Source organism: Brachyistius frenatus, unplaced genomic scaffold, assembly GCF_029030835.1.
Source record: "Brachyistius frenatus isolate BFR_SWC_R1_liver_20210118 unplaced genomic scaffold, ASM2903083v1 Contig_70, whole genome shotgun sequence".
NCBI lineage: Eukaryota > Metazoa > Chordata > Actinopteri > Embiotocidae > Brachyistius > Brachyistius frenatus.
The window spans coordinates 706,936-730,828 of NW_027210669.1; the positions used below are offsets into that span (position 1 = coordinate 706,936).

At 40.5% G+C, this 23,893-nt stretch overlaps 1 protein-coding gene across 3 annotated transcripts in view; it reads left to right on the plus strand.

The window, feature by feature from the left end:
• The window catches only part of LOC138626153 (phospholipid-transporting ATPase IH-like), a 34,497-nt gene extending 12,521 nt beyond the window's left edge, over nt 1-21,976 (plus strand). The window contains exons 6-31 of one of the 3 annotated variants that reach the window (XM_069707618.1): nt 1,311-1,439; nt 3,560-3,663; nt 3,764-3,811; nt 3,899-3,963; nt 4,080-4,161; nt 4,242-4,392; nt 4,500-4,697; nt 4,799-4,972; nt 5,506-5,672; nt 6,928-6,999; nt 8,016-8,089; nt 8,212-8,315; nt 9,293-9,474; nt 9,922-10,155; nt 10,295-10,472; nt 10,573-10,675; nt 11,023-11,168; nt 11,580-11,639; nt 12,623-12,750; nt 13,612-13,747; nt 14,243-14,266; nt 15,186-15,251; nt 15,526-15,629; nt 15,728-15,893; nt 16,605-16,719; nt 19,207-19,295. In XM_069707618.1, coding sequence (XP_069563719.1) covers nt 1,311-1,439; nt 3,560-3,663; nt 3,764-3,811; nt 3,899-3,963; nt 4,080-4,161; nt 4,242-4,392; nt 4,500-4,697; nt 4,799-4,972; nt 5,506-5,672; nt 6,928-6,999; nt 8,016-8,089; nt 8,212-8,315; nt 9,293-9,474; nt 9,922-10,155; nt 10,295-10,472; nt 10,573-10,675; nt 11,023-11,168; nt 11,580-11,639; nt 12,623-12,750; nt 13,612-13,747; nt 14,243-14,266; nt 15,186-15,251; nt 15,526-15,629; nt 15,728-15,893; nt 16,605-16,682 — 2,973 coding nt within the window. In that variant the 3' untranslated portion in view covers nt 16,683-16,719; nt 19,207-19,295. Of the gene's footprint in view, nt 1-1,310; nt 1,440-3,559; nt 3,664-3,763; nt 3,812-3,898; nt 3,964-4,079; nt 4,162-4,241; nt 4,393-4,499; nt 4,698-4,798; nt 4,973-5,505; nt 5,673-6,927; nt 7,000-8,015; nt 8,090-8,211; nt 8,316-9,292; nt 9,475-9,921; nt 10,156-10,294; nt 10,473-10,572; nt 10,676-11,022; nt 11,169-11,579; nt 11,640-12,622; nt 12,751-13,611; nt 13,748-14,242; nt 14,267-15,185; nt 15,252-15,525; nt 15,630-15,727; nt 15,894-16,604; nt 16,720-18,009; nt 18,076-19,206 lie in introns of all 3 variants that reach the window. The other 2 variants (XM_069707619.1, XM_069707617.1) reach the window with 2 other exon arrangements.
• The last annotated feature ends 1,917 nt before the right edge of the window (nt 21,977-23,893 follow it).

The window sequence follows — 23,893 nt, forward strand, 5'->3', positions numbered from 1 at the left end:
AAACATGGGAAGCTGTTTTTTTCTGTAAGAGTAATTTCTTTGCACAAAATAATAATGTAAATCAGGCTCTGGGCTAATACTTGTTAGCAGAAGTGAACATTATTGGTCTATTTATATATAAAACTATACAGTACAATCACCACACTCATCCTATACAAATTTTAATATTTAATGTTTTCATGTTAATGTTTATGCTTCATGTTGCTCAAAATTTAATACCAAAACAAGACAACACAAACAGTAATTGTTCTAAATGTTAACCAATCAGAAGTTGGAGATGTTTAAAGTCACGACTGGTTTATATAAATGATTCTTCAATGAAAATAAACGACTCCAGCAGTGTAAAGTGCTCAGCGCAACACAACGGTCAGAATGGTAAAGAGGTGATAAAGTAGAGAAAATCAGACTCTCGTGAAGTTTGTTTTGTTTTGGATGCAGTCCTTCAGGTGGCAGATGCATGCAGGAGTGAATGTCAACATTTCTGTGGAAAAACATGGAGTAGTTCTACTAATGGCATGCTGCTCTGCAGAAACCTCTCATATATCACCTGTTCATAAGAGTGAATGAAAACAGTGTCCTACTGCATAATGTTTGTGTCCCGCTCATCGCCACCTATATAGATCCGTAGATACTGGATACTGTAGCGCAGTCTTGTTTCATTATTGTGCCGGGAGGTTTGTAATGGGTGCCGGTACATCAAGTTTCTGCTGTGTCTGCTGCTCTGGTTGAGTTTGCAGAGACTGTGTGGGATGTTAAGGGTCAGCTCAGAATATAGTTTCAGTACAGCTGCCAAACCTTAAAGGCTGCAGAGCACTGTAGTTTGTGCTACCGTAGCAGCAGCCTTCCCTGAAATTCATTGGATGAGAAGAGACGTTTTACATCCACGTGTCTCCGTCTCTTTCCCGTCCTCTCTCTCTTTGTCCCTTCTCTCCGCCTCTTCTCTCGCCGTCTGTCTCTGTTGTCATGCGGTGTTTTTTTGTACCAAGGTTTCTCACTACTGCAGATCAAACAGCAAGGATTACAGTGTGAATCGGGAGCAGGAATAATGATGAATACATTAATCATGCAAAATCAGAGAGCGTGTGTCATGTGTATGGTCACCGTAGAGATGGGATTTATCAGAGTTTAAGCTGCTCTGCTCGCATAATCCGTTATGCAACTTCTCAATCCCTTGAATAAAAAAAAGGAATGGTAAAGGATGAGCATACGATTACCCGCAGGTCTGTCTTATGTTAAAAAAAAAAAAAAAATCTTCTCATCTATTATTGATATGAACGCCACTATGGGATGTCTCTGTTCTCCTCTGTCAGGTGGGGGATATCGTCATGGTGAGGGAGGACGAGACGTTCCCCTGTGACCTCATCCTCCTCTCCTCCAGCCGCCATGATGGGACCTGCTACGTTACCACCGCCAGCCTGGATGGGGAGTCCAGTCACAAGGTGCCAGAACTTTTAATCTTACTTCTTTTTAGCTTGGTTTTAAATTTACTGTCTTTGATCACAAAATAAGGCGAAGTTTACATGGGTCATTAAGAGTCTGGGAAATTAATCAGCTAGATTCAAGGCCTCCAATAGCACTAAAATAGCGCATAATCCCTTTTTGAAACCAAACAATGCATGCTGCTCACACAGAACAACACTGGTTATGTAATAATATAATAGTATTACAAGCTGGTTTTTTTTTTTTTTAACACAGATTTTATTCGAAACATCTGTTTACTCAGTAACAACAAAAGAAAACCACAACACTGTTTCCAGCCATTATAATCACAAACATGATGTGTTGTTGACAGAAAATCTTCATGTGTGTGATCGTCTGTGGTCAGTAAAGGATATAAAATATGAAAAGATAAGTAAGCTGTGTTCTTGATTCCAAAAAATTGGAATGTGAGAAAAAAAAAATGTCTTTATGAGATAAAGAAAAAAAATTTTTTTGTGACAATTACCAAATTTTAGTAACTCACATTATGATCATTTAAAAACAGATTGTCCTTGAGGTTGTGTAACAGTTTTCAAAATAATTTTAAATAAAGTTATACACAATAATTAAAAAGGCAGAAAAATGTATTCATCAATTAATAGATAATTAATTTGCGACTATTTTGACATTTGATCAATCATTTGGCTCCTCTTTTAAGCAAAAATACAACATATTTTTGTTCCAGCTGCTAAAATTAGGAGTATTTGATGCTTATCTTTTTCAAATGTGGTAGTAAACCACATTTCTTTACAATTCTGACTTAATCAGACAAATCAAACGATTTGAAAAATTAATCTTACGATAAGGAGACAGCAATGCTTTTTTTTCTCTATTTTCTAACAACAATTAATCAAGAAAAACAGCTGATCAATTAAATAACTAAAATAGTCATCTGCTGCAGCCCAACACACACACACACACACACACACACACACACACACACACACACACACACACACACACACACACACACACACACACACACACTTGCTTCCTATTGAATAATAATATAGGTTTTATATATATACATATATATACGCATGGCTGAGCAGACACACTGTGACAACTACGACCCACACCATTATTCTATCTACTTCTTTTATAGCCAGTGTTGCCAACGTAGTGACTTTGTTACTAAGTTTAGCGACTTCTTAGACCCCTGTTGCAATATTTTTTTCAAAAAGCATGTAATTTTTTTGGACAAACCTGAGCTACTTTCCATAGAAGAGAATCCTCAGACCACCTCTGTTCAGTGAGTGGCAGCAAGGCTGTGTGCTGTGTGAAGAAAAAAAAGAAAAAGACTTCCGTTTAACTGTCTTCCTGAGTGACCATTTTACATGTAGATATCACAAACAACTTTACTGGCAATTCAGCTGCATTAAAATTCAGTTCTGTAGATATGAGCACAGACTGTAGCAGAGAAGCAACCAGATGTTAAGGGCTGACACCATTTGACACTCGGCAGAGGGAAAATACAATAAGATGATGTCATGAATGTGCTAATTAACACATGATGTCATTTAGCAACATTCAGCTACTTTTCGCAAAGGCTTTTGGTCATTTCCATTAAAAGTAAGCAACACTGGATTTCCCTGGATTCTTCGACTTTGATCTGGGAGTAAAAACCATTAAGACACAAGTCTGTTTGTATTTAAGAGGGAAAAAAGCCTTTCCAAAGTCAGGCTTCTCTCAAGGACGAAGATGTGGGAGAACTATAGAGTACCCGTTTGACTGATACGTCAGAACAGAACTGGGCTGTGCCTTTATTGAAGGGAAAACACAAAATGAAATGTTGACTTGGGAGTGTCTTCTGTGTATTTTTGAGACTGTGGTTTGAGTTTAAATATACATGGTTGTTGACCCCTCCCCCCTCCTCCCCCGATGTGCTCACCATCCCCTGCTGACCCAGGCATCACCAGCAGCCTCATCTCCCTCCCTCCACATTTCTCCCAGTCATTTAGAAGACCTGCTGAGGCTAAAGGTGTCAAATGAACCCTGTTCTCATTAGTGACTGTGGGGGACATTTTTCTCTGTTGTCCTCCTCCTCTTCTTCTTCCCCCGTCCTTCACCTTTCTATCAGACCTATTATGCTGTACCAGATACCATGGCCTTTAGAACAGAGCGGGAGGTGGATTCGCTACACGCCACTATTGAATGTGAACAACCGCAGCCTGACCTCTACAAGTGAGCGTGACACTGATGCATCTGTATACACTGAGCTGTTACAAGATCTAACCTTACTGCTGTGTGCATCTTGATTTAATTTTGCTGTGACTTTTTCCAGATTTGTGGGACGCATTAATACTTACAAGGACAAAGAGCCTGTGGCAAGGTGGGTGTACTTTCTACATGTGCACGTGCTTCCTTACATACATTTTGTCTATTTTCCTCAGATTAATGATCTGTTTTATTCTTGCAGACCACTGGGGGCGGAGAACCTGCTCCTTAGAGGAGCCACACTGAAGAACACACAACATATTTATGGTGGTACAATTTTTAGTCTGTTTAATGTCTCCTGAATGTTGTAATGTTTAACATTAGGTTGAGGAAAGGCTGCTATCATTTTTCTCACTGTAGCTCTGTGTCTTCTCTCCTTCCAGCTGTTGCAGTCTACACTGGCATGGAGACTAAGATGGCACTTAACTACCAGTCTAAATCTCAGAAGCGCTCTGCTGTGGAAAAGTAAGACTAACTTCTGTGATTTAGTGTTGATTTTTAGAGATGGGTTCATTTCCTGACCCATCTCTCCCCTCTCTCTGCAGGTCGATGAATGCCTTCCTGATAGTGTATCTGTGCATCTTGATCAGTAAAGCGGTGATCAACACTGTTCTGAAATACGCTTGGCAGTGGTACCCCGACCGAGACGAACCCTGGTACAATCACAGGACCGAGAACGAGCGCCAGCGCCACGTGGTCCGTTCACGATTCTCTACGTTCAAAACAAAATCTTAACGCCCACCTCTTAATATAATTTTCCTTAAAAACGTCTTCGTTGTTGTTTGTCTATCTCCCTGCTTCAGGTGATCCGAGCATTCACAGACTTCTTGGCCTTTATGGTCTTGTTTAATTACATCATCCCGGTGTCTATGTATGTAACGGTGGAGATGCAGAAGTTTCTCGGCTCCTATTTCATCACCTGGGATGAGGAGATGTTTGACGAAGAGCTGGGAGAGGGAGCTCAGGTGAACACCTCCGACCTGAACGAAGAGCTGGGACAGGTACATCAGCACACACACACACACACATTTGCATACACTATCTGAATGTAAACTTTGTGCAGACATGCCCTTACTGTACCCTTCCCCTTCCTCCCTCCCAGGTGGAGTATGTGTTTACTGATAAGACAGGAACTCTGACAGAGAACAACATGGAGTTTATCGAATGCTGCGTTGACGGGAACGTCTACATCCCGCATGCGATCTGCAATGGCCAAATCCTCAGCGCTGCCTCCAGCATAGACATGATAGACTCCTCACCTGGAGGATACAGGAGAGTAAGTGCTTTTATATCCAGCTTCAGTACAGAGTTAGCTTTGCTGACTCTGCTACCAAAAAAGGTGGCGATAAAAGGAAAACTTATAACCACAGCAGGGATGCAGACCAGGTCATGAAGACTCCACTGTTTTCTTTTTTTAAAGTGTTTGCTTTGTCTTAAATGGGAAAAAGGTCCTTTGGTACGCAGAAAAGTGATGAGCCTTGCATTTATGGCTGTGGCAACCAAGATTAGTTTAGATTTAATAAAAGAAAAACACCGTAGTCAGCAGGAGCAGCAGAAGCCACCACAGATGACTAGAGAGAGAGAGGAGTGTTCACTGCCAAAACTCAAATGTGCGGAAAAAATGTTCTGCTTTATTGCTGTTTTTTTTTTTTTTAGCAGAGTAGTAAAAAAAATACATCAGCAACGACTACACAGAATCAATCATGTCCAAAAAATTCGCTTGAGGTTTAGTTTTTCACTTTTATTGTTTTGAACTGAACTTACCTGTTACCTGCATTAAATAAATAGAGTCATTTCATGTGTCTGTAGGAACACGAGGATCTATTTTTCCGGGCGCTTTGTCTGTGCCACACGGTGCAGGTGAAGGAGGAGGAGACAGTGGATGGCATTAAGAGGGGCATCCACCAGGGCAGGCCCACCTCCTTCTACATCTCCTCCTCACCGGATGAGGTGGCTTTGGTGGAGGGAATGAAAAGGTACACACACTAAAACACATAATTAGTTAACTTACTTTGGAGTCTCAAAGTAATAAGGCAGGGAATGGCTTTCTTTGTGTTGGTGCTGCACTCTGTCACATTGGATCTGGGAAGTAAAAGGTTCTGACTTTGTGCATCAGCTTGAGGCCATTAACATTCACATCAGATGGACCGTGTATGAATTGTAGCTCTTTATATTCATTGGCCCAATTTTTTAAAGGACTGGATTAAATTATACTTCATTGGCGTCATATTTAATAATTGTTTGTAAACATAAATAGTAAGTAGTAATATGTTGTGCTGCCGGAGCACGTTGGTACAATGCATCTTTTTTCTCCAAGTAAGGAAATAAATTGTTGACAGTTCTATTGATTCTCATTAAATTCATTGACATTTTTTAAGTAACTGTAGGTCCAATCATCTCTAAAACATATGTCATGCAAGAAAGACAATAAAGACTAATGGAATTGTCAAAGTTGTCATATTGACATTTAAGATGTATTAAGCGTCCTAATATTAGGGAAGTTTGTTTAACAAGAGAAACTAGTCTTACTGTGTTCATCCAGTATGGATACGAAAACCCTCAAATCCATTGTGATGGAAAGTCAGCAGTACACTGATGGTGGGTTCAGACTCCCATTAGTTCTGTGTTAGAAAAAACAGCCCTCCTCATGGATTCCAATCAGACCACCACGCTGGCGCAACAGCGGATGCCGGCAAAAAAAGGCAAGGTCATCGAACAAAATAGTTGGTCCTGACTCAACTTTGGCTGAGGTGCAATCCAGCAAAGCAAATTTGTTGGCCAGTCAAAGCGGCACATTCTTGGTAGAAAGAATTTAAAACATCAGCGCCACAGGCTGACTTGATTACTGCTGTGAAAATTTCAGAGTTGTATAATCCTTCCCGAATCATAGCTGGACTTCCCGCATTATGTTTAATCTTTTTTACTTGTGCTTGAAGCAACATATTGGTAACAAAACAGAGCCTTTCTTCTTGTTTTAACAGTGTGATATTTTCAGTCTCAACGTTACCTTAGACACACATAACAAACATCAAACATGCAGCGTCACAGTATGTTGCCCTCATATATTGCTTTCACAGATACAAGTACAAGTACTGTCTGTGAGCTCAGGTTACGTTAAATGCGTCAGAAGAAACTGCAGCCTTTCCAAGTGTGACATAACCGAGTAATAGTATTTGTGGACATTTCCTGTCTGTGAGTTTAAATCTTTTTTCCGTTCCCTCTGGTTGCCAGGCTGGGTTACACCTATCTGAGGTTGAAAGACAATTACATGGAGATCCTCAACAAAGATGACGAGATTGAAAGGTTAGTCTACTAAGTGTCTAAGTAAGTGCCTGTTGTGATTACTGCACAGGAGATAAAGTGGGAGTAGTTGATGGAGGTGTGGTCATACCGCAGCTGACTGGAGGGAAACAGCTCCCAGCTTGTGTTTCAAGTTCAGCAGAGGTTACAAAAAACAACAACCACAAAAGAGTGGGCTGAGCACGGCCTGTTTTTAGAAGCAAACTGCTCCAGCTGATCAGTGACAATGGAGGCAGCAAGACTCCATTAGAGAGTGGTTTTGTGGAAAGGGACTAATGTTTTGATCCGTAGGATGTGTTCGTGTAACCCTCTCTCTCTCTCTCTCCATCGCTCACCGCAGTGGCCTGTCAATAGTGAGCTATTTTAAGGAAGCAGGGTAGCTTGAGAGGAGGGGCGGGGGATGTGGGAGGGCAGCCTGCAGTTGTGGAGAGTTTGGAGGAAAAAGGATCTAGTGGATTCTTACACTGTTTTTACCCATCATAAGGAATCACATTTTTATGGCCCTCAGCACAAACTACCAAACAATTTAATCAAAAATGCTATTACTTTATTTATCTTCTGAGAACAAGTAATCAAAAAGAGAGACATTCAATTAAAAGACACAGTAAGAGTCAGTAGATGCAAGTTACTAATCTTAAAAATTATACAAAGTATAAAGTTAAATGAAACTGTGAATAAAACACTTTCAAAGTCGTTGTGCCGCAGATGAATAATCAGGATGTCATTTGAAGTCATTATTTGTCAAACGGGCACCTTTGAAAAGCCTGATCAAAAACCATGTAATACCTGTTTTGCTTTTTGGTCACCTCACTCACTCCAACACAAATGAGACTTTTAAACAGATAGAAACAGAAGATAAAGTGTGTACTTACCTAAATTAATTTGTTATGGTCCACTTATAAAACAACAATGTTGTACAAATGATCCTTCATTTGCGAGACTTTGGAAAAACCCACAAAGGATGATTAATGTATTTACGAATTGAAAAGTTAACTACCCCTTTTATGTCTCTCCTTCAGATTTGAGCTGCTCCATGTCCTGAACTTTGACTCTGTCAGGAGGAGAATGAGTGTCATCGTCAAGTCCAGCTCAGGTAAGACATTCTCACACGCAGGGCTATGTTAATACTTTTTTATAGATTCATGATCAGATACCAGCATGTTCTTGCAGTTTGCTTTAAGTGTGTTTGGTTTGTGTGTGTTTGGGACCTCTCAGGAGAGTACCTGCTGTTCTGTAAGGGTGCAGACTCGTCCATTTTCCCGCGGGTGGTGTCTGGAAAGGTGGAACAAGTGAAAGCCCGGGTGGAACAGAATGCTGTAGTAAGTGGACAGTTTGACCAGCACAGATACTTTGCACTGTAAAATGGGTGTGATGACACATTGCATTAAGCCAGTTTTGGTATAACTATTGTTCAGTGCTATCTTTCATAGGGCCATGATATATCCTTAGCTACTAATTCATAAAAAAGAATTTCATAAATATAAAAAATAAAAGGTTCAAACAAGAGGTTCAGTCAACCATAATGACTTAAATACTACTGGCAAGAAAGAGACCATTTTTAGGGGGAATTTATATAAAATTTGCTCTATCTGCAACTTAAAGATAATCAATAATTTGATGTTAGCAATTAATACAATTTCTTTTGTTTTTATGTGAAAGCATTAACGGTATTTTTAACACAGAGAATTATCGGACAAATCTGCCTGAGCACTATGGACTATTTTAGTATCTTTCACCTTATTGTTTTGTTTTTTACCAACTGCTACGTTACTGTCTTGTCCACCTAGTTCCCAACTAATGCAGACCACTATTTCAGCAGAAAATCTCTGGAAACCCCACTACAGGCTCCACCACACCAAAAGAACTGGCAGGAAACGTTAACATCGAATTGATGAAGTGGAGCATGTTGCAGTTAAAGAAGCAGATATTTCCTTCAGGAGTTTTGGGTCCAAAACAGCTAAACAGAAAGTGAATATTGGACTTATATTGATCTGATGGGCACAAACGTGACGACAAATAAATGCTAATGCTGCTCTTTCTTTGCTGGATGTGGTTAGAAAACTATTTTTGTTTGTGACAACCTTATCATGTGATAATATACCAGTGTTGTAGGCTTGTTTTATTGAACTAAAGTAGCAACATATAAAGGTATTGGTACTGTCCTTCCGAAGCCCATATTGATCTAACTTGAACAAACCCCCTCAGGGTCCCATGATAGTGGATAGCATCTACAGTGGCTGCATATTAAGTCACAAATTGAATAACCTCTCTCCATCTCTCTTCACTTTAACACCAGGAGGGGCTGCGGACGCTGTGCGTCGCCTATCGAAGGTTGTCAGAGTCCGAATACGTGGAAGCGTGTCATCACCTGACTGAAGCCAAGCTGGCCCTGCAGGACAGGGAGCAGAGGCTGGCGCAGGCCTATGACATCATCGAGAAGGACTTTGTCCTTTTGGGCGCCACAGCAGTGGAGGACAGGTTGGTCGATGGAGAGGTAGACCTAGAGAGAGAGGAACAGAGAGATTTAAAAACAGCACAGCAGCATGGGGACAAGAGGGGAAGAATAATACATTATTATGTGGTCTTCAAAGTATTTTCATGACTCAAGAGTGCAAAAAAGATTCCGCCTAAGTTTAATATGTGACTTACTATTAATACTGGCGTGCCTTCTGTTTCTTTTTCTCTCCTTTTTTCTTCTACTGTGTGATAATATGAGATGTTTTTGTGGTCTGCTAAAGTCCTAACTGATTGATCAATTGAGTGACGGTTTCATTTCGTAATAGATAAACTGCTAATGGACAGGGACAGGGGTGGTCATGCATTGATAAGTTATCACCAGTTGGTACTGGATTGATTGAATCTTTGATGGATGCTTCAACCTACCCCGATGGAGGCTGAAACACTTATTGACTTATTGATGTGCAGGCTCCAAGAGAAAGCTGCAGACACCATTGAGTCACTGCACAAGGCTGGGATGAAAGTTTGGGTCCTGACAGGGGACAAGATGGAGACGGCGGCGGCCACCTGCTACGCCAGCAAGTTGTTCCGTCGCAGCACCCAGATCCTGGAGCTGACCAAGAAACGCACAGAGGAGCAGAGTCTGCACGACGTGCTGTTCGAACTAAACAGGACCGTTCTCAGACAACGCTCGATATCTGGGTATGAGATAATGCACTTGTATATCCATAGCATGTACTGCACAACCTAGTGAATGCTCTCCATCCACATACAACATATCTGGTCCTTTGGTTGTGTAGATAAATCTCCCTGTCGATCGATCTGTGATATGTTGTTTCAGGTTGTCAGTGGACTGCCTAGACTTTGGTCTGATCATCGACGGAGCCACTCTTTCTGCAGTATTAAAGCCCAACCAGGAGTGTGCTGGCCACGGCAACTACAGAGAGATCTTTCTAGAGATTTGTCGTAACTGTAGCGCTGTGCTCTGCTGTCGCATGGCACCACTGCAGAAAGCACAGGTGACAGAGCTGCACTTCCTCTTGCAGATACACTCTTGATGCCTTCTTAAATGAGACAGTCACGGTGGTACTGATTGTAATGTGTTGTCTGTTTCTGCAGATTGTGAAGCTAATTAAAGCTTCCAAGGAGCACCCCATAACCCTTGCAATTGGCGATGGAGCCAACGATGTCAGCATGATCTTGGAGGCACATGTGGGCATTGGTGAGTTCATTTTACGACCATAATTAGTGGCTAATTTGCTAAATCATCCATACACTGTTGGTGTTAGTGCCCAAGTTGCTTTATAAAGCCCATACTGACAGTTATATTTGCGAGTATTACAAATCTGATCAAGCTGCCCTTATCAAATTCATTGAAAATGTTTTTTTTACCTCAAATTTCTAACATTTGGTGCTGACTTGGGATAGCTCTTTACTGAGGATGTTTGTGTGTAAAATTTTAGATAAATTCAAAGAAGATCATTGATTCTCTAAATATAATAGTCATTTTTGAGTTGTTGTGGTTACATCCCTGCTCAGATAGTAATTAACCCTCTTCTGTTTCCTCAGGCATCATGGGTAAAGAAGGCCGACAGGCAGCAAGAAACAGTGACTATGCCATCCCAAAATTCAAACACCTGAAGAAGATGCTACTTGTTCACGGCCACTATTACTACATCCGAATCGCTGAGCTTGTTCAGTACTTCTTCTACAAGGTACTAGACGAATGCCTGCCGCGCTCCAGTGGCTCACACATTTTAATCACTTTATCGTCATTCCCAGTGAAGCACTGAGTTACAAAGAACCAGATTTTGCAGCTACTCTGACAGATTACTGGATTCATGAATCCCTGGTGCAACATTCTCCTGGATTCATGGCCACGAATGATCAGTGTGGGCGGCTTCCACATCGAGCAGTGCCTTGCCAACTGATTCATTTTTTTTTTCTTTCTTTTTGGCAGGCCACCTCTTGCGGCCCACTCAGAGAGCTTATAGCACACAATCTCTGCATAAACAGAAATGTGTAGATAGTAGCATTTTTAGATTCTTCAAATCTCTTCACTTGTACTTGTCACAAGCTTATCACTTTCTCCGCTTGTTGTTTTTTTCTCTCTTAAATCTTTCCAGAATGTATGCTTCATCTTTCCTCAGTTCCTGTATCAGTTCTTCTGTGGGTTCTCCCAGCAGGTGGGTACTTTGTACTTTGTACTCTGTCAGAGTCACAGTATTCAAGCACACAGCGTACTATATACATTCATTACTTATTCTCACAGTAGCTTTATATAGTAAATAATTAATATCTATCTGTCTAATATTGGATATATTTTGTTAGGAAAAGCACACAGCTCAAAATTAATGTTAGAGGTCCCACATTGTATAAATCTTAATTACCTTTTAGATGATAAAGCAGGTCTAGGTGCTGTATAAATACTGTGAAAGTGTCAAAATGCTCAGTCCACAGAGAAATGCACACAGCCCGTATCCAGCCACTGTGCTGTTTGGACCTCCGTAGGTTTGTTATGTCACTCACGCTCATGTCTTATGTATACCCTCAGCTCGGTCCACTGTTGTAATAATAATAATAATAATAATAATAATAATAATAATAATAACCTCTGTTGAGATTTGGTGCTATATAAATGAAACTGAATTGAATTGAATTGAAACTGTCCAACATTTTATGTGAAAGAAAATACAGAACTGTCATCCTGTTGCAGATCCAGAAAGCTACAAAACGGAAAAAAAACCTATGAAGTGCATCACTCAGAAAAGAGTCAGCCGATTAAAACGGAGGGTCATTTATATCAATGTGCTTTAAAAACAAAGACACAAAACAGGCTGTTCTTGGTAGAGCTCTAGAAAGAAACTTAAAACAAGATGTAAAATGATATTTTTTGGTACTGTAAAAAAAAATTACTTAAAAAATTAAGACTGCAAATAAAACTATTTATTAACAATTAATTTATTTGTGCTAGATGTGTAAATAGGCAACTTTTTGCAAACACATTTTCAACTTTGCAAGGTGGCAATTTTTTAAGATATTTTCTTACCTCATTCTGCTTATTTCCCAAGTGGCCACATTTTTTTCTTTTTATCAACACAGCTTTAAATTTTAAGATTTCTTTCAGTTCAGGATGTCTAATGTCGTCTGTATTGCGTTCCCTCTGCAGCCTCTGTACGACACCGCATATTTGACACTGTACAACATCAGCTTCACCTCACTCCCCATCCTCCTGTACAGCCTGGTTGAGCAGCACGTCACCATGGAGACCCTGAAGAGGGAGCCCTCCTTATACAGGTGAGGTCAGATGTAACTGTCTGATCCCTAAATGTTGTCTGTGTATAAATATAATTTCTACGTTGTTTATGACTGTTGTGATTGAAGCTGTCACGATCCTGAAATTTTTGAAAACAAACAATTTTTCATACAACCAATTGTAATTCATGTTTTGTCTTTTTTGGTTCATTTGAAACAATTGTTATAGCTTAAGCTTAATCATAGTTTGATAATGCACTTTTGTAAGTTATTGCCACTGAACATCAGAACATGTAAATCAAAATTGTTTGTGTGCTTTCTGAACAGGAATTCCACATACAAAGACTTATACTAAAATATTTAAAGAAATGTGTGCCAATGAGGGTACAAACAGTCGACTGCATCTGTCTTTCCAAGTTGGGCGAATTGGGTGGGAAATCGCTTCCTCTCCTTTTTCATTTGGCCCAAAATCAAAATGTGCCCACAGCAGTGCTGTCGTGTTTGGCTTTCCAACTAATGCCATGATGTTAATGTCAATAGATGCTCATCAAAATGCGGTCAGTCGAAAATGAGAAGTTAAGGGCCTCGAGATAACAACAACCGGTCGTGCTAATTCTCCACTTGTGCTTTTAAGCCACGGCAGAAGAGGAAGTGAAATGGCCCGATGTCATGAAAAGAAGAGTCAAAACTCAAATTTTTGAGAAGATATCGTGGAAATAGTGACGTAAATCTGACATCTCTTAGTTTCATGCAGCTGCTTTTATGCAAATGAAGAGAAACAATTCTAACGATTATGCAAAATGATTTGTGATCATTTCAAATAATTGTGTGTTAATTGTAACAGGCTCAGTTGTGATGAAATCTTTCACTCAGCTGTTCCTTTTTTCTGCCCGTTTCTCTCAGGGACATTGCAAAGAACTCCCTCCTCCGCTGGCCTGTCTTCCTGTACTGGACGTGCCTGGGTGTCTTTGACGCTGTTATCTTCTTCTTTGGTGCCTACTTCCTGTTCGACAACACCACCTTCACCAGCAATGGCCAGGTGAGCCTCTGTCTCTGTGTACATAGAAGCAGAGAGAACTGTTGAGTAGAAACAGAGCAGTTAAGTCATTTAGTGTGGTGTTCGGGTGTCATTTAGCGAATTGAAGAGGATATCAAGTCTTTTCTGTCTTTAGGAACACTCGCTCATCTCCATTGGATTCTCATTAGAGAGGAGTTAAGTGCAGTGGCTTGACTTTCTGGTCCTGTTTTTGTTATTATGGATCTGTAACAGTGATGTTTCTGGGCCCCCCATAGGTCAGCAACATTGGATCTCCATTCATATCGACAACGCAATAGCATCTTTCTCTGTATTGTTAATTTGTATCATGTCAACTGTTTTTGATTGCCTTTGGTCCTGTTTTTTTAAGTTGAAACATCCTGAAATTCATTTTACCCTTTGTCCTGATTCTTTTCTCTTTTTCTTCCCCCCTCCTTCTCTCTGCTTCCTCTCTCTTTATTTTGCTCCTCTTTTCTTCTTCCCCTTCTTCTTCTTCAGCTTATGACCACCAACACACAGATGGTAAGCCTGTCTCCCTCCCTGTCAGCTCTCTCTGTCTTTCACGCTCTTTTAGTTCCTGTCGTACCGTTTACGCTTTCAGTTTGACCGTTTCATCCGGTTTCATCCTTTCTCACTTCACGTCATCCATGCACTTTCATTTGAATGTGTAGTTTTTCTAGTCCTCCATTATTTCCCTAATCTCTGTAAAGCCCTGAATCCTGCACAGTACCTGATATTAACAACTCCACCGACTCCCTAGAAACCTCAGATGCTTCCCTACATTATCCTTGTGTTTCCTTGTTGTAGTAAATAGATTAATACTAATATGTGCTCCAGATTGAAGAGCCAACATCTGTTTGTTTTTTCTGTCTACTGTGTTTGTGCATTTGTGTGTGTATTGTGTGTCCATGTATTTGTGCCAGAAGCTCTTGTGGTTGGTTTGTGGTTTCACTGCTCCAGAAGGTTTAAAATGGAAAGGAATAATGGATGAGGGAATTCTAGTAAAGCTAGGTGTACTGGCACCAACAACCAGCTGTTGTTATTACATAAGTTCTCCACTGTCTGTGCCTTGATCTCCCTATCCCTTCACCCTCCTCCCTCTCCATTCTCTCATTCCATCTGCACTGTCATGATGTCTGCTCAAACCTTTTTAGGATTTCAGCAGGTAGAAAAATGTGGATGCTGAGACAGGAAGTGAAAATATCTCCAGTTTATTAGCCACAAACCTTTATAAGAAAGTCAAGGGATTGCTCTTTTTTTTTTTTTAAACAGATGATCTCTTACTACAGCAGATAGGATGTGAGGGCTGCTCTTCTCTCCTTTTTTTCGTGCTCTCAGATGTACTGTAAAACCACAGGATGTTCACTAATCCATGAGCAGGGGGATCGAGGTGTGCGACTGATGCCGCCACTAACCTTTGTCTTCTTCTCTTCCCTCACAGATGTTTGGGAACTGGACGTTTGGGACCCTCGTCTTTACTGTGCTGGTGTTCACCGTTACGCTCAAGGTGTGTGAGCACGTGTCTTTATAAATGAAATGAGGGAAAGCCACTCGTCACTATTGTGTTACATAATCCAGCCATTTCAATAAGGTTACTAACAGTGTGCGTGTTCCTCATCGTATACGTGAACGCGCTTGCGGCACACATGTTAACTATTATGTTACATAAATGATTGACTACACTGGCTGCTTAGTTTGCACAGCACTGAGGCCTAAAGACAAAGCCATCAACTTCATTGACTAGTTTAGTGTTTACTATGTATTTATTCTGTTTGTTCCAGCTTGCCTTGGACACACACCACTGGACCTGGATCAATCACTTTGTCATCTGGGGCTCACTGCTTTTCTATGTTATTTTCTCTCTTCTCTGGGGCGGTATCATTTGGTATGATATGCTTTGATTTAACTTGTATCTGTAAAGTGTATGTTAATCAGTGGATTTGGGGAAATTTATTCCTTTTCATCCTCTCCTGTGCTGCTCAGGCCCTTCCTGAACTACCAGAGGATGTACTACGTGTTTATGCAGATGCTGTCCAGTGGTCCGGCCTGGCTCAGCATCATCCTTCTTATTACCGTCAGCTTGCTGCCAGATGTCATCAAGAAAGTCCTCTGCAGGGCCATGTGTCCCACAGCCACCGAACGTGCACAGGTAGGAGGATGTTGGCACCAACTGCACAATGAAACTGGATCTTTAAATAGTCTTGATCCCAAATTAGGTGGTAGTTTTTCCCCCATAGTTATTTCTTATTGTATTAACTAAATGCTTCGCTAAAGCCATTAACCAATGACTAATTAATGCTTTTCCTTTTTCTAAAAAAAAAAAAGAAAAACAACTGTTAAATGGTACCTTTTGGCAGTTCACAAACTAAAATGACCTCATATACTAAATAGAATTTCCATAGGAATAAGCTGCGAATCTATTCCACTCTATTAATCATCCAGGAAGACCATTAGGATCCCTAATAGCTTTGAGCATCAGCGGGATTTACTATGACTTCCTGTTCCCCGTGGCTTAGCTTTACCTTCCTGTGAAGCAAGCTTCACCATGAATGGAAAAATGAGTGAAAGGTCTGACAGATTTTTTTTCCTCCTGTGCTTTTTCTCCTCTTTTCTCCTTTCTCACTGCACCCTAATGGATCACCGTAATAAACATTCACACCGTACCCCGTTGCTCCTTTCTCCCTTTTCCCATTTCATTCACCGTGTTATGCTTTATCCTTACCACTGTCATGCTCCCTCTTTTCCTCTCTCTTCCTCCCTCTTCATTACTGTCTCCTCTCTTTTACCATCTCTTGTTTCCTGCTCCTGTGTGGTTGTGACTCTGCCCTTGAACTCGCACGCTCTTTCGTGGTAACTGCAGTCCACCCGTCGATGCCTTACTGTGGAGCCGTCCACCATCTTCATGCTTTCTCAGTCCTCCAGCAGAATGAGTTTCTGATTGGCCCAGAGAGACGAGAGAGGAGCAGGAAGAGGAGGTGACTCTCTCTTTTAAGCCCTCATCTCTGTATGCATGGTGGCATGTTGTCCCAGTGTGAACCACTTAGCACTGTCTCCACACCTTGCCTAATGTGAAACTAACTGCTATTGAAAATGCCTCAAGGTCTGGTTTGTAAACCAGGTTATATTTGTAGTATCCTTTTCCTCCCATTGAAGTCATCTTTTCATTGTTTATTTCACGTGTTTTGTGTCCTTATTTTGTGTTTAAGAAACGTAGGTTGCATGCACAATACCGTGTATTTCATGTTGTCATTTTGTTGTGTTTTTTTTTTTTTTTTTTTTAAATGATGGTCATGGATGGTACAAAGTTATCATGTCAGGTTTTCCTGGAGCTGTTTGACAGGAATAGTTTAGGCCTACAGCTGGGTTTGCAGATCGTCTTCCATACAAAACACCAGCATATTGTTTGTTTTATTTATTGGAGTTAAAATAATCAATAAGTCAATCCGCAAAAAAATTATTATCAATGGTTGAGAAAGTAAAAATGCAAAATATTCTCTGGCTCTAGCTCATTTTAAACTAAATACATGGTTTTTAGAATAACAGTTGTCCAAAACATATCTGATAATGTCACCTTAGGCTCAGGGAAATTATACAGAACATTTCTGCTATTTTTTGACATTTTACGATGAATAGATTCTGATCATGAAAATAATTATTAGCTCCAACCCAAATTTATTGTCTTTGTTAAACCACCGCAGCCTACATAGAAACTATCTGTCAACCTAAATATGATTTAGCGGAAAGATTTGCAAACTGTGGTGTAACGACCTAGTTTTGTGAAGGTCCATGGCTTTCACAGCTTTTCATTTTTGTCTCTTAAATAATGTGTGTTGTCTGGTCAAATCACAACTGAACTCTGTTAAATACACAGAAAACACACCGGGATCATTCAATGACTAGATGTAGTACAGTAAACATATTCTAAATATGTCCTCGTTGCACTGAAAGGCTGCTCTGAGTGTGAAGAGAAGCTCTAATGCAAAATTTGCTCCAGCTTATTGGATTAGGCAAAAGAAAGAAAAAAAAAACAGGACAATGTTTTGAATGTTTTGATCCATAACCAAAGTAAAATACCAAAGAGGCACAGAAGTCCTCCTCTGTTGCTGATTGGATGAGTCCAAGTGTATAATGTGCACTCATCCGTGCAATCATTTTAACAGGGCTTACACTTTTCCCACAAAGTGAAGAACTGATCATGTGTCGGCACTCAAAACTCAACACTGCTTGAAGTAAATCTCGACTCTATCTGGATATTACTACTCTAGATACAAGACATAAAGTGTGATCAGATTCCATTATCACCTCCTCTACTTTGACGTCATCCACAGAAGGTAAGGACAGTGGGGGCCCTGGAGGGCTGTATGGCTCCTGGCACTGCTTATGAAGGCTCTACTCTGCTAGGACCTATGACTCCATGATGTCACACAGCCACAGCACCCCGCTCAGCAAACCCTAAAGCCCCCCACGCCCTCCTTTCCCTTCTCCTAGGAAGGGCTAGGGTCACCATGGTAACAGCACACAGAGGGTGTTGACAGTGAGGTGTCGGGTTCTTAATGCTGCTGCCATGATGCTTCCTGCTGCTCTGCACTGCATGCGGCCTGGAGTCCTGCTGGGCCTCAGGCTGAGGCGGGCTCAGCCAATATAAGTGGGCTTCCTTCTGTCAAACCTTCTTTCAGGAAGCACAACCCCCAATTAACAGTGCATTGCTGGTTTCAAAGCGTGCCGTGCTTCTCACTGCATGTGGGTTGGGAATTAACTTGATCTGGGTTGCAACCAAATTAGAAATTTCATCCTGTCTTTATTAGACCCAGGCTACTTAAAATTCATTGCTACTTGTCATGTGGGCTTCAACTAGTAGTAGGCTTTTTTTTTTTTGGTCCAGGACTGTAACTCAAGAGGTCCTCGAACTGAAGGTTACGAGGTTATGTTGTGGCTTATGAGAGGATGCTTTAGAAGTTAATACAGGTTAGATAAATATTTAGTTTGTAACTCAACCAAAGCCACTTGAAAGTTACCTAGTGTGACACTGATGTCACAGACTAAACTAATGTGGACAAATATTTACCCAGTTGTAGTTTGGCAAACCATAGAGTGTATCTAAAATTTACCAGGAACTTTGGTGACATCTGGTGTTGGAAGATGGGATTGCGTGTGAATTTTGTCTTCATTTCATGAGCATGCTGAATTTAACATGACTGTCAATCGGAATAGGGATTTTCAGAGGGTTTCTCGTTATTGATCAGTCCAGTTTGTTTTGTACGTTTGATTCAAGGTTCCGTGACATGTTGTCATTCGTCTTTGAAACTAAACGGGGGGATATCTCAAGAAAAGTGTTAAACCCTCTGAAAATCTGCTGTTTGTCTCTATGTGTCAAATCTTCTCATGTATGTTGTCATTCACAAGTTATGTTGTTTGATCCTCTTCTCTGTTTTGAATTTCCTCATGATGGTGCCTCTCTGTAGGATCATGAGAAGCTGTTGCCGGGTGGCGTGGCTGAGTTGACGCCACTGTCCTTCCGTCGACCCTACAAAGGCATGAGCGCGGACTCCTCTCACCTCCACCTCGGCGCTGCGGAGACTCTGTCGCTCTGCAGGTCCGATCCTCTTCCCCAGAAACTCCTGGCCCACTTGGCAGAAGGGGCGGGGGCAGACTTGTGCTCTCTCAGCCCCTACATGCTCCGTCTCTCAGGGGCAGGATTTGCCTACTGCGCTCCAGGGCCGGAGACCTCCGTGTGAACACAAAGGCAGTCTCTGAAACTATGTGTATCTCATGGGCTAAAACATACAGCTCGTCCCAAGATGTAGGACCAAGATCTGCATCTCAAGGATCAAGGAATCACAGAACAAAAAATGTTCACACACATCAGAAGCATGGGCATACCATGCTGACCTCACCATGTGCATTCTCTGGGCTACACCTGAGTGGACAACCCTTCAGATAGTATTGTTCCTCATTCTCATACCTTTTTCATACTTTTTCGTTTCAGTGTAGCCTCTGTCTATGTCTCATCTAAGTTCCTGTTCAAACTCTTACTTGAAAAAGTCTAAGAAGAAAAGGGGAACCATTTGCGAAGGTGTTTCTTGCACTGTGGAACTGTCCTGTTTGAACATGTCTACAGTCCAGCCTTTTTTTTTTTTTTTTGTACTCTTTGTTTAACATTCTTGCCTGTTCCTCCACTCCCGTGTCCTTTTTGCTTCTTTGTAAATGTTTGTCGAGAAAACATTTATGTACAGTACGTGGTCTGGCCAAGTAAGGGGTAGCCGTGAAGCTCAGCCCTTTAGGTGTGCGTGCGTGTGCATGTGCGCGAGAGTACGCATGTATTTGCCTGTTATTGTATGTTTGTACTGTATGTGACACACCTTTGCCTTACAGGTAACCACACAGCAGCAGCAGGCTAGGAGCCAAAGGAGAAAGGTGTAAAGAAAAGAAAAAAGACAAAAAAACAAAAAGAAGAAGTGGTTTATTACAAAGCCTTACACACACACACACACACCCATCAGCTATAAAGGAGAGAGATGGAGGAAATCTAAAAAAAAAAAAGGGGATGTGCAGTATTTTAGCCACCCTGCCTTAATTCATAAATACCCATTTTCAGTGTATTATATTTCGAGGTCATTTCAAACATGGTTGTGAGAGTACAAGGAGGTGCAGAGGGCATATATGTCTGGTACAGTGTGTCTGCTATTCCTCTTCCTACTTTCTTTTACCCTCACGATCGTGTCGAGCTTTGTTTCCCTTCTTATCTGTCAGTGTAGCATGTCGGATCTCTCTCTGCATGCTGATCTATTCTTCTCTCAGTTGTTCCTTATCCTCCTTTGTCCCAGAACATCATTCATCACCAAACATAGCATGGCACTTTTTTTTGTCTTTCTCAGTGAACAATGGACCCTCTGCTGCCACCATGTGGCCGTGTCGGGTCACAGCAGCAACCTGGGAATGACGAGGGTTTTTTTTTTTATTTATGGCTGTCCTAAAGTGACTTGCTATTTCTCACTGTTGCATTGTGCTTGTGTGTTTGCTGCCATGCTCTGTGTTATGCAAGCGTTTAATGTCAGAATGCTAATGTCATGCTGTCATGTTATACGGGGATGTCTCTGTTGCATTAATCCATGAGTTTTTTCTGTATTGTTCTAAAATTATTGATGTCAGTCACTGTTTGTGTATGGATGTAACTTAAAAACTGTTTGCTATATATTGTAGTGAGAAAGGGTGTTAAAGTTATATAAGTATAGTTTGTTGTGAGTAGGCGGGAGACTTGAATCGGCGATGTCACAATCAAATCAATGAGAATGTTGAACTGATTTGTCCATCATGTCCTCCAGCTGAAGATTGTAGCTCATTATGGATGAACCTCTTTTCTGCATTTCTAACATCTAAAAGTCCTCTTTTTTTTCCAAAGCATAGCTGTCGGGTTACATAGCAAGTGACTGACTCTGGAAGTCTTGAATGTGAGATTCTGAAGCATTTTTGTATGTTTATACAGTTTATTTTCATACACATCACCATCTGCCAACATGTATAGATTTAATAACAGGTGTTCAGTATTTTTTTACCGGGACACAGATGATTTATCTGTCTGCTGGGAGGTCTGGATTTGTCCCTTTCAGTTTTCAAAGCCCTCAAAGCCTCCACAAAGTGTTTTTAACACAGGGGCTCCAACATCCTGACCTCAATTTGTTTTAAAGGAAAGACCTTGGTGCTTGTAGCGCAGTGTCCCACCTCACTGTGCCATTGTCATAATCTATCCAGACATATTCTACATGTCACACACAAATCCTATTACAATAATGCTGTAAAGGTCTATTTAACTTCCATGATGTGATGGGGATTTTTTTTTTGTAGTCATTCTTCAAACATTATTTTAATAGCTGAGTCCTCCACAGCTCACATTTTCACAACTTTTATTTTTTGTGGTCATTTTTCTGTTTTTCATTGTGAATATTTCTTTTGCTACTTTTGTATCTCAGAGAAGACTATATTTTAACTCTGTTAGAATGTGTGTTCAAGTTTGTAACCAAAATGAGAGCAAAATATACATTATATGATTCATTAGAGATTTACCAATAGTTGTACACACTGCACTTTGTTTTACAACAGATCCGTTTTACTCTAAAAACAAGGTCTATTGTCTGTCAACTGGGGGTTTATAGTTCACTCTTCCTCACAAGTTATTTTTCTAAGAAGATTGTGGTGGCTGAGATTTAAAAAAAAAAAAAAAAAAAAAAAAAAGAAGTGACCAAATAACTTGACTAGGAATGAACTGTCTGTAAAGTGTCAGCCTCTGTCTCAATGGGTTTATCACACCAGCCTTCTTCTGCTGATCAGAATGTCAAACTGCTTTTTCGAAGTCCATCAGCACAACAGCAGGTGCTCATCCTGTCACTCCTGAGCTTGGCAAAGGTCTGAAATGTTGACTTCTGTGCTCTGAGCAGCACGCCTCATATCATAACTTTAGTATGGCACTGTTTGTATTACTAAACAGGTTTTGAGAAATTACTTTATTTCCTTTTTGGATTACAATTTTCAAAAAGTTCACTTGTTGACTTTTTGCCAGCCTGTCTGTAGCAAATGAGGGCAAAGCACTGTATTGTCATTCTGCTTGTAATAAAGAAAGTGAAAACACTTGTTCTCTGTTAGTGCTACATATTATCAATCAATCAGACTTTATTTGTATAGCACTTTTCATACAAATAAAAGGCTTACAGTAAAAGCAATAATACAATTTATTTATTTTTTAAACATACCCCCACACACACCTCAAACCATCCACACTCAATGCAATTAATAAATATATTGTTGAGCACAAACTCAGTAAAATCTGTAGCAAAGGAACTCGGGGAAACCTGAAAATCGGTCACAGATATGCAATGAGGAAACACCAGAGGAGTTCAATATAATATGAAAATAAAGTACCTATACAACTATGTCAACTAATAAAACAAACTAAAATAATTAATTAATCAACACAATTCACTGAAAAAGTTAAATAAAATACTGAAATAGAGTTAACAACTCTTTATAAAATAAATTTAAATCAAATAAAAAAAATCTAATATAATAACAGGTAAAATGTTTAAATAGATAATTTAATAAACACATTAAATAGACCTAAATGATATTCAAGTAAAGGCCAGACTAAAAAGGTAGGTCTCGATTTTACGCTTCAGAGTATCCACACTTTTTACGATCCTCAGAAAGTTTTATTATCAGTTATTATTATCACAATGACGGCTTCATCAAATCATACAACATTTTTCCTGCCACATCCTGCGCCTGTCCTGTCATTTCAGAACCTGTCATTCCCTGCCTGTCCAGCAGAGGTCCTCAGTCCACCATCCACCAGGTGAACCCCGCCGACCAGTTAGCACACCTGCCCCTTAATCAGTAAGCAACCTCTCCATCTCTTTACCGAGCCGACAAAAACTCCAATTCGGCCATAATTTCCTGTCTTCACACGTTTATCATTCCAGTCTTATACATAGACTATAACACTGTCGGGACTCATGTTGGACAGTTAATGCAGCAGAACCAGATATATATCACGTTTTTATTTCACGTCCTATTCTCCCTGTCAAACGCCTATATTACCCACAATGCAACACCACCACAGGCGATTCCTCTGGAGATAGATAGGCAAGCAGCAAGACCACAACAGTAAAGGAGGAGCCTCTAAATCATTTAAGACCAAATGAGGAGCGGGCCTCAAAGGCCAGGTAAGCTCACTTCTTTACAGCTGCTCATCTCCAAGGTTTTTGTTTTATACTTTGAGTATTTCAAGTGACATCACTTTAAACAATTTACCAGAGTTTCTACAGCTTCATCAGACCTGTAAAGAGTCTTAATGTGTAAAAGAAAAAAAAAGGGGGGAGCTTTTTTGTTGTTGTTGATACGTCACAGTAGGAAAAACACAGGTGTAAGACTGCTGAATTTCATTCAGCTACTTCAGTTTCAGGGTCGTGGTCCTGATATTGCGCATGCTGCCTCAGTATCACAATGGCATGGCTCACTGCTGCAACACTTTAACACAGCAGAGCCATTTCGATACTAGTTGCTAACACCTGTGCTTTTTGAGCTGTGACAATTCAAAATGCTTTTTTTTTTTTTTTTTTTTTTCTCCAAGGCTGACCTTGCAAAGGTTGTTGGATGTAG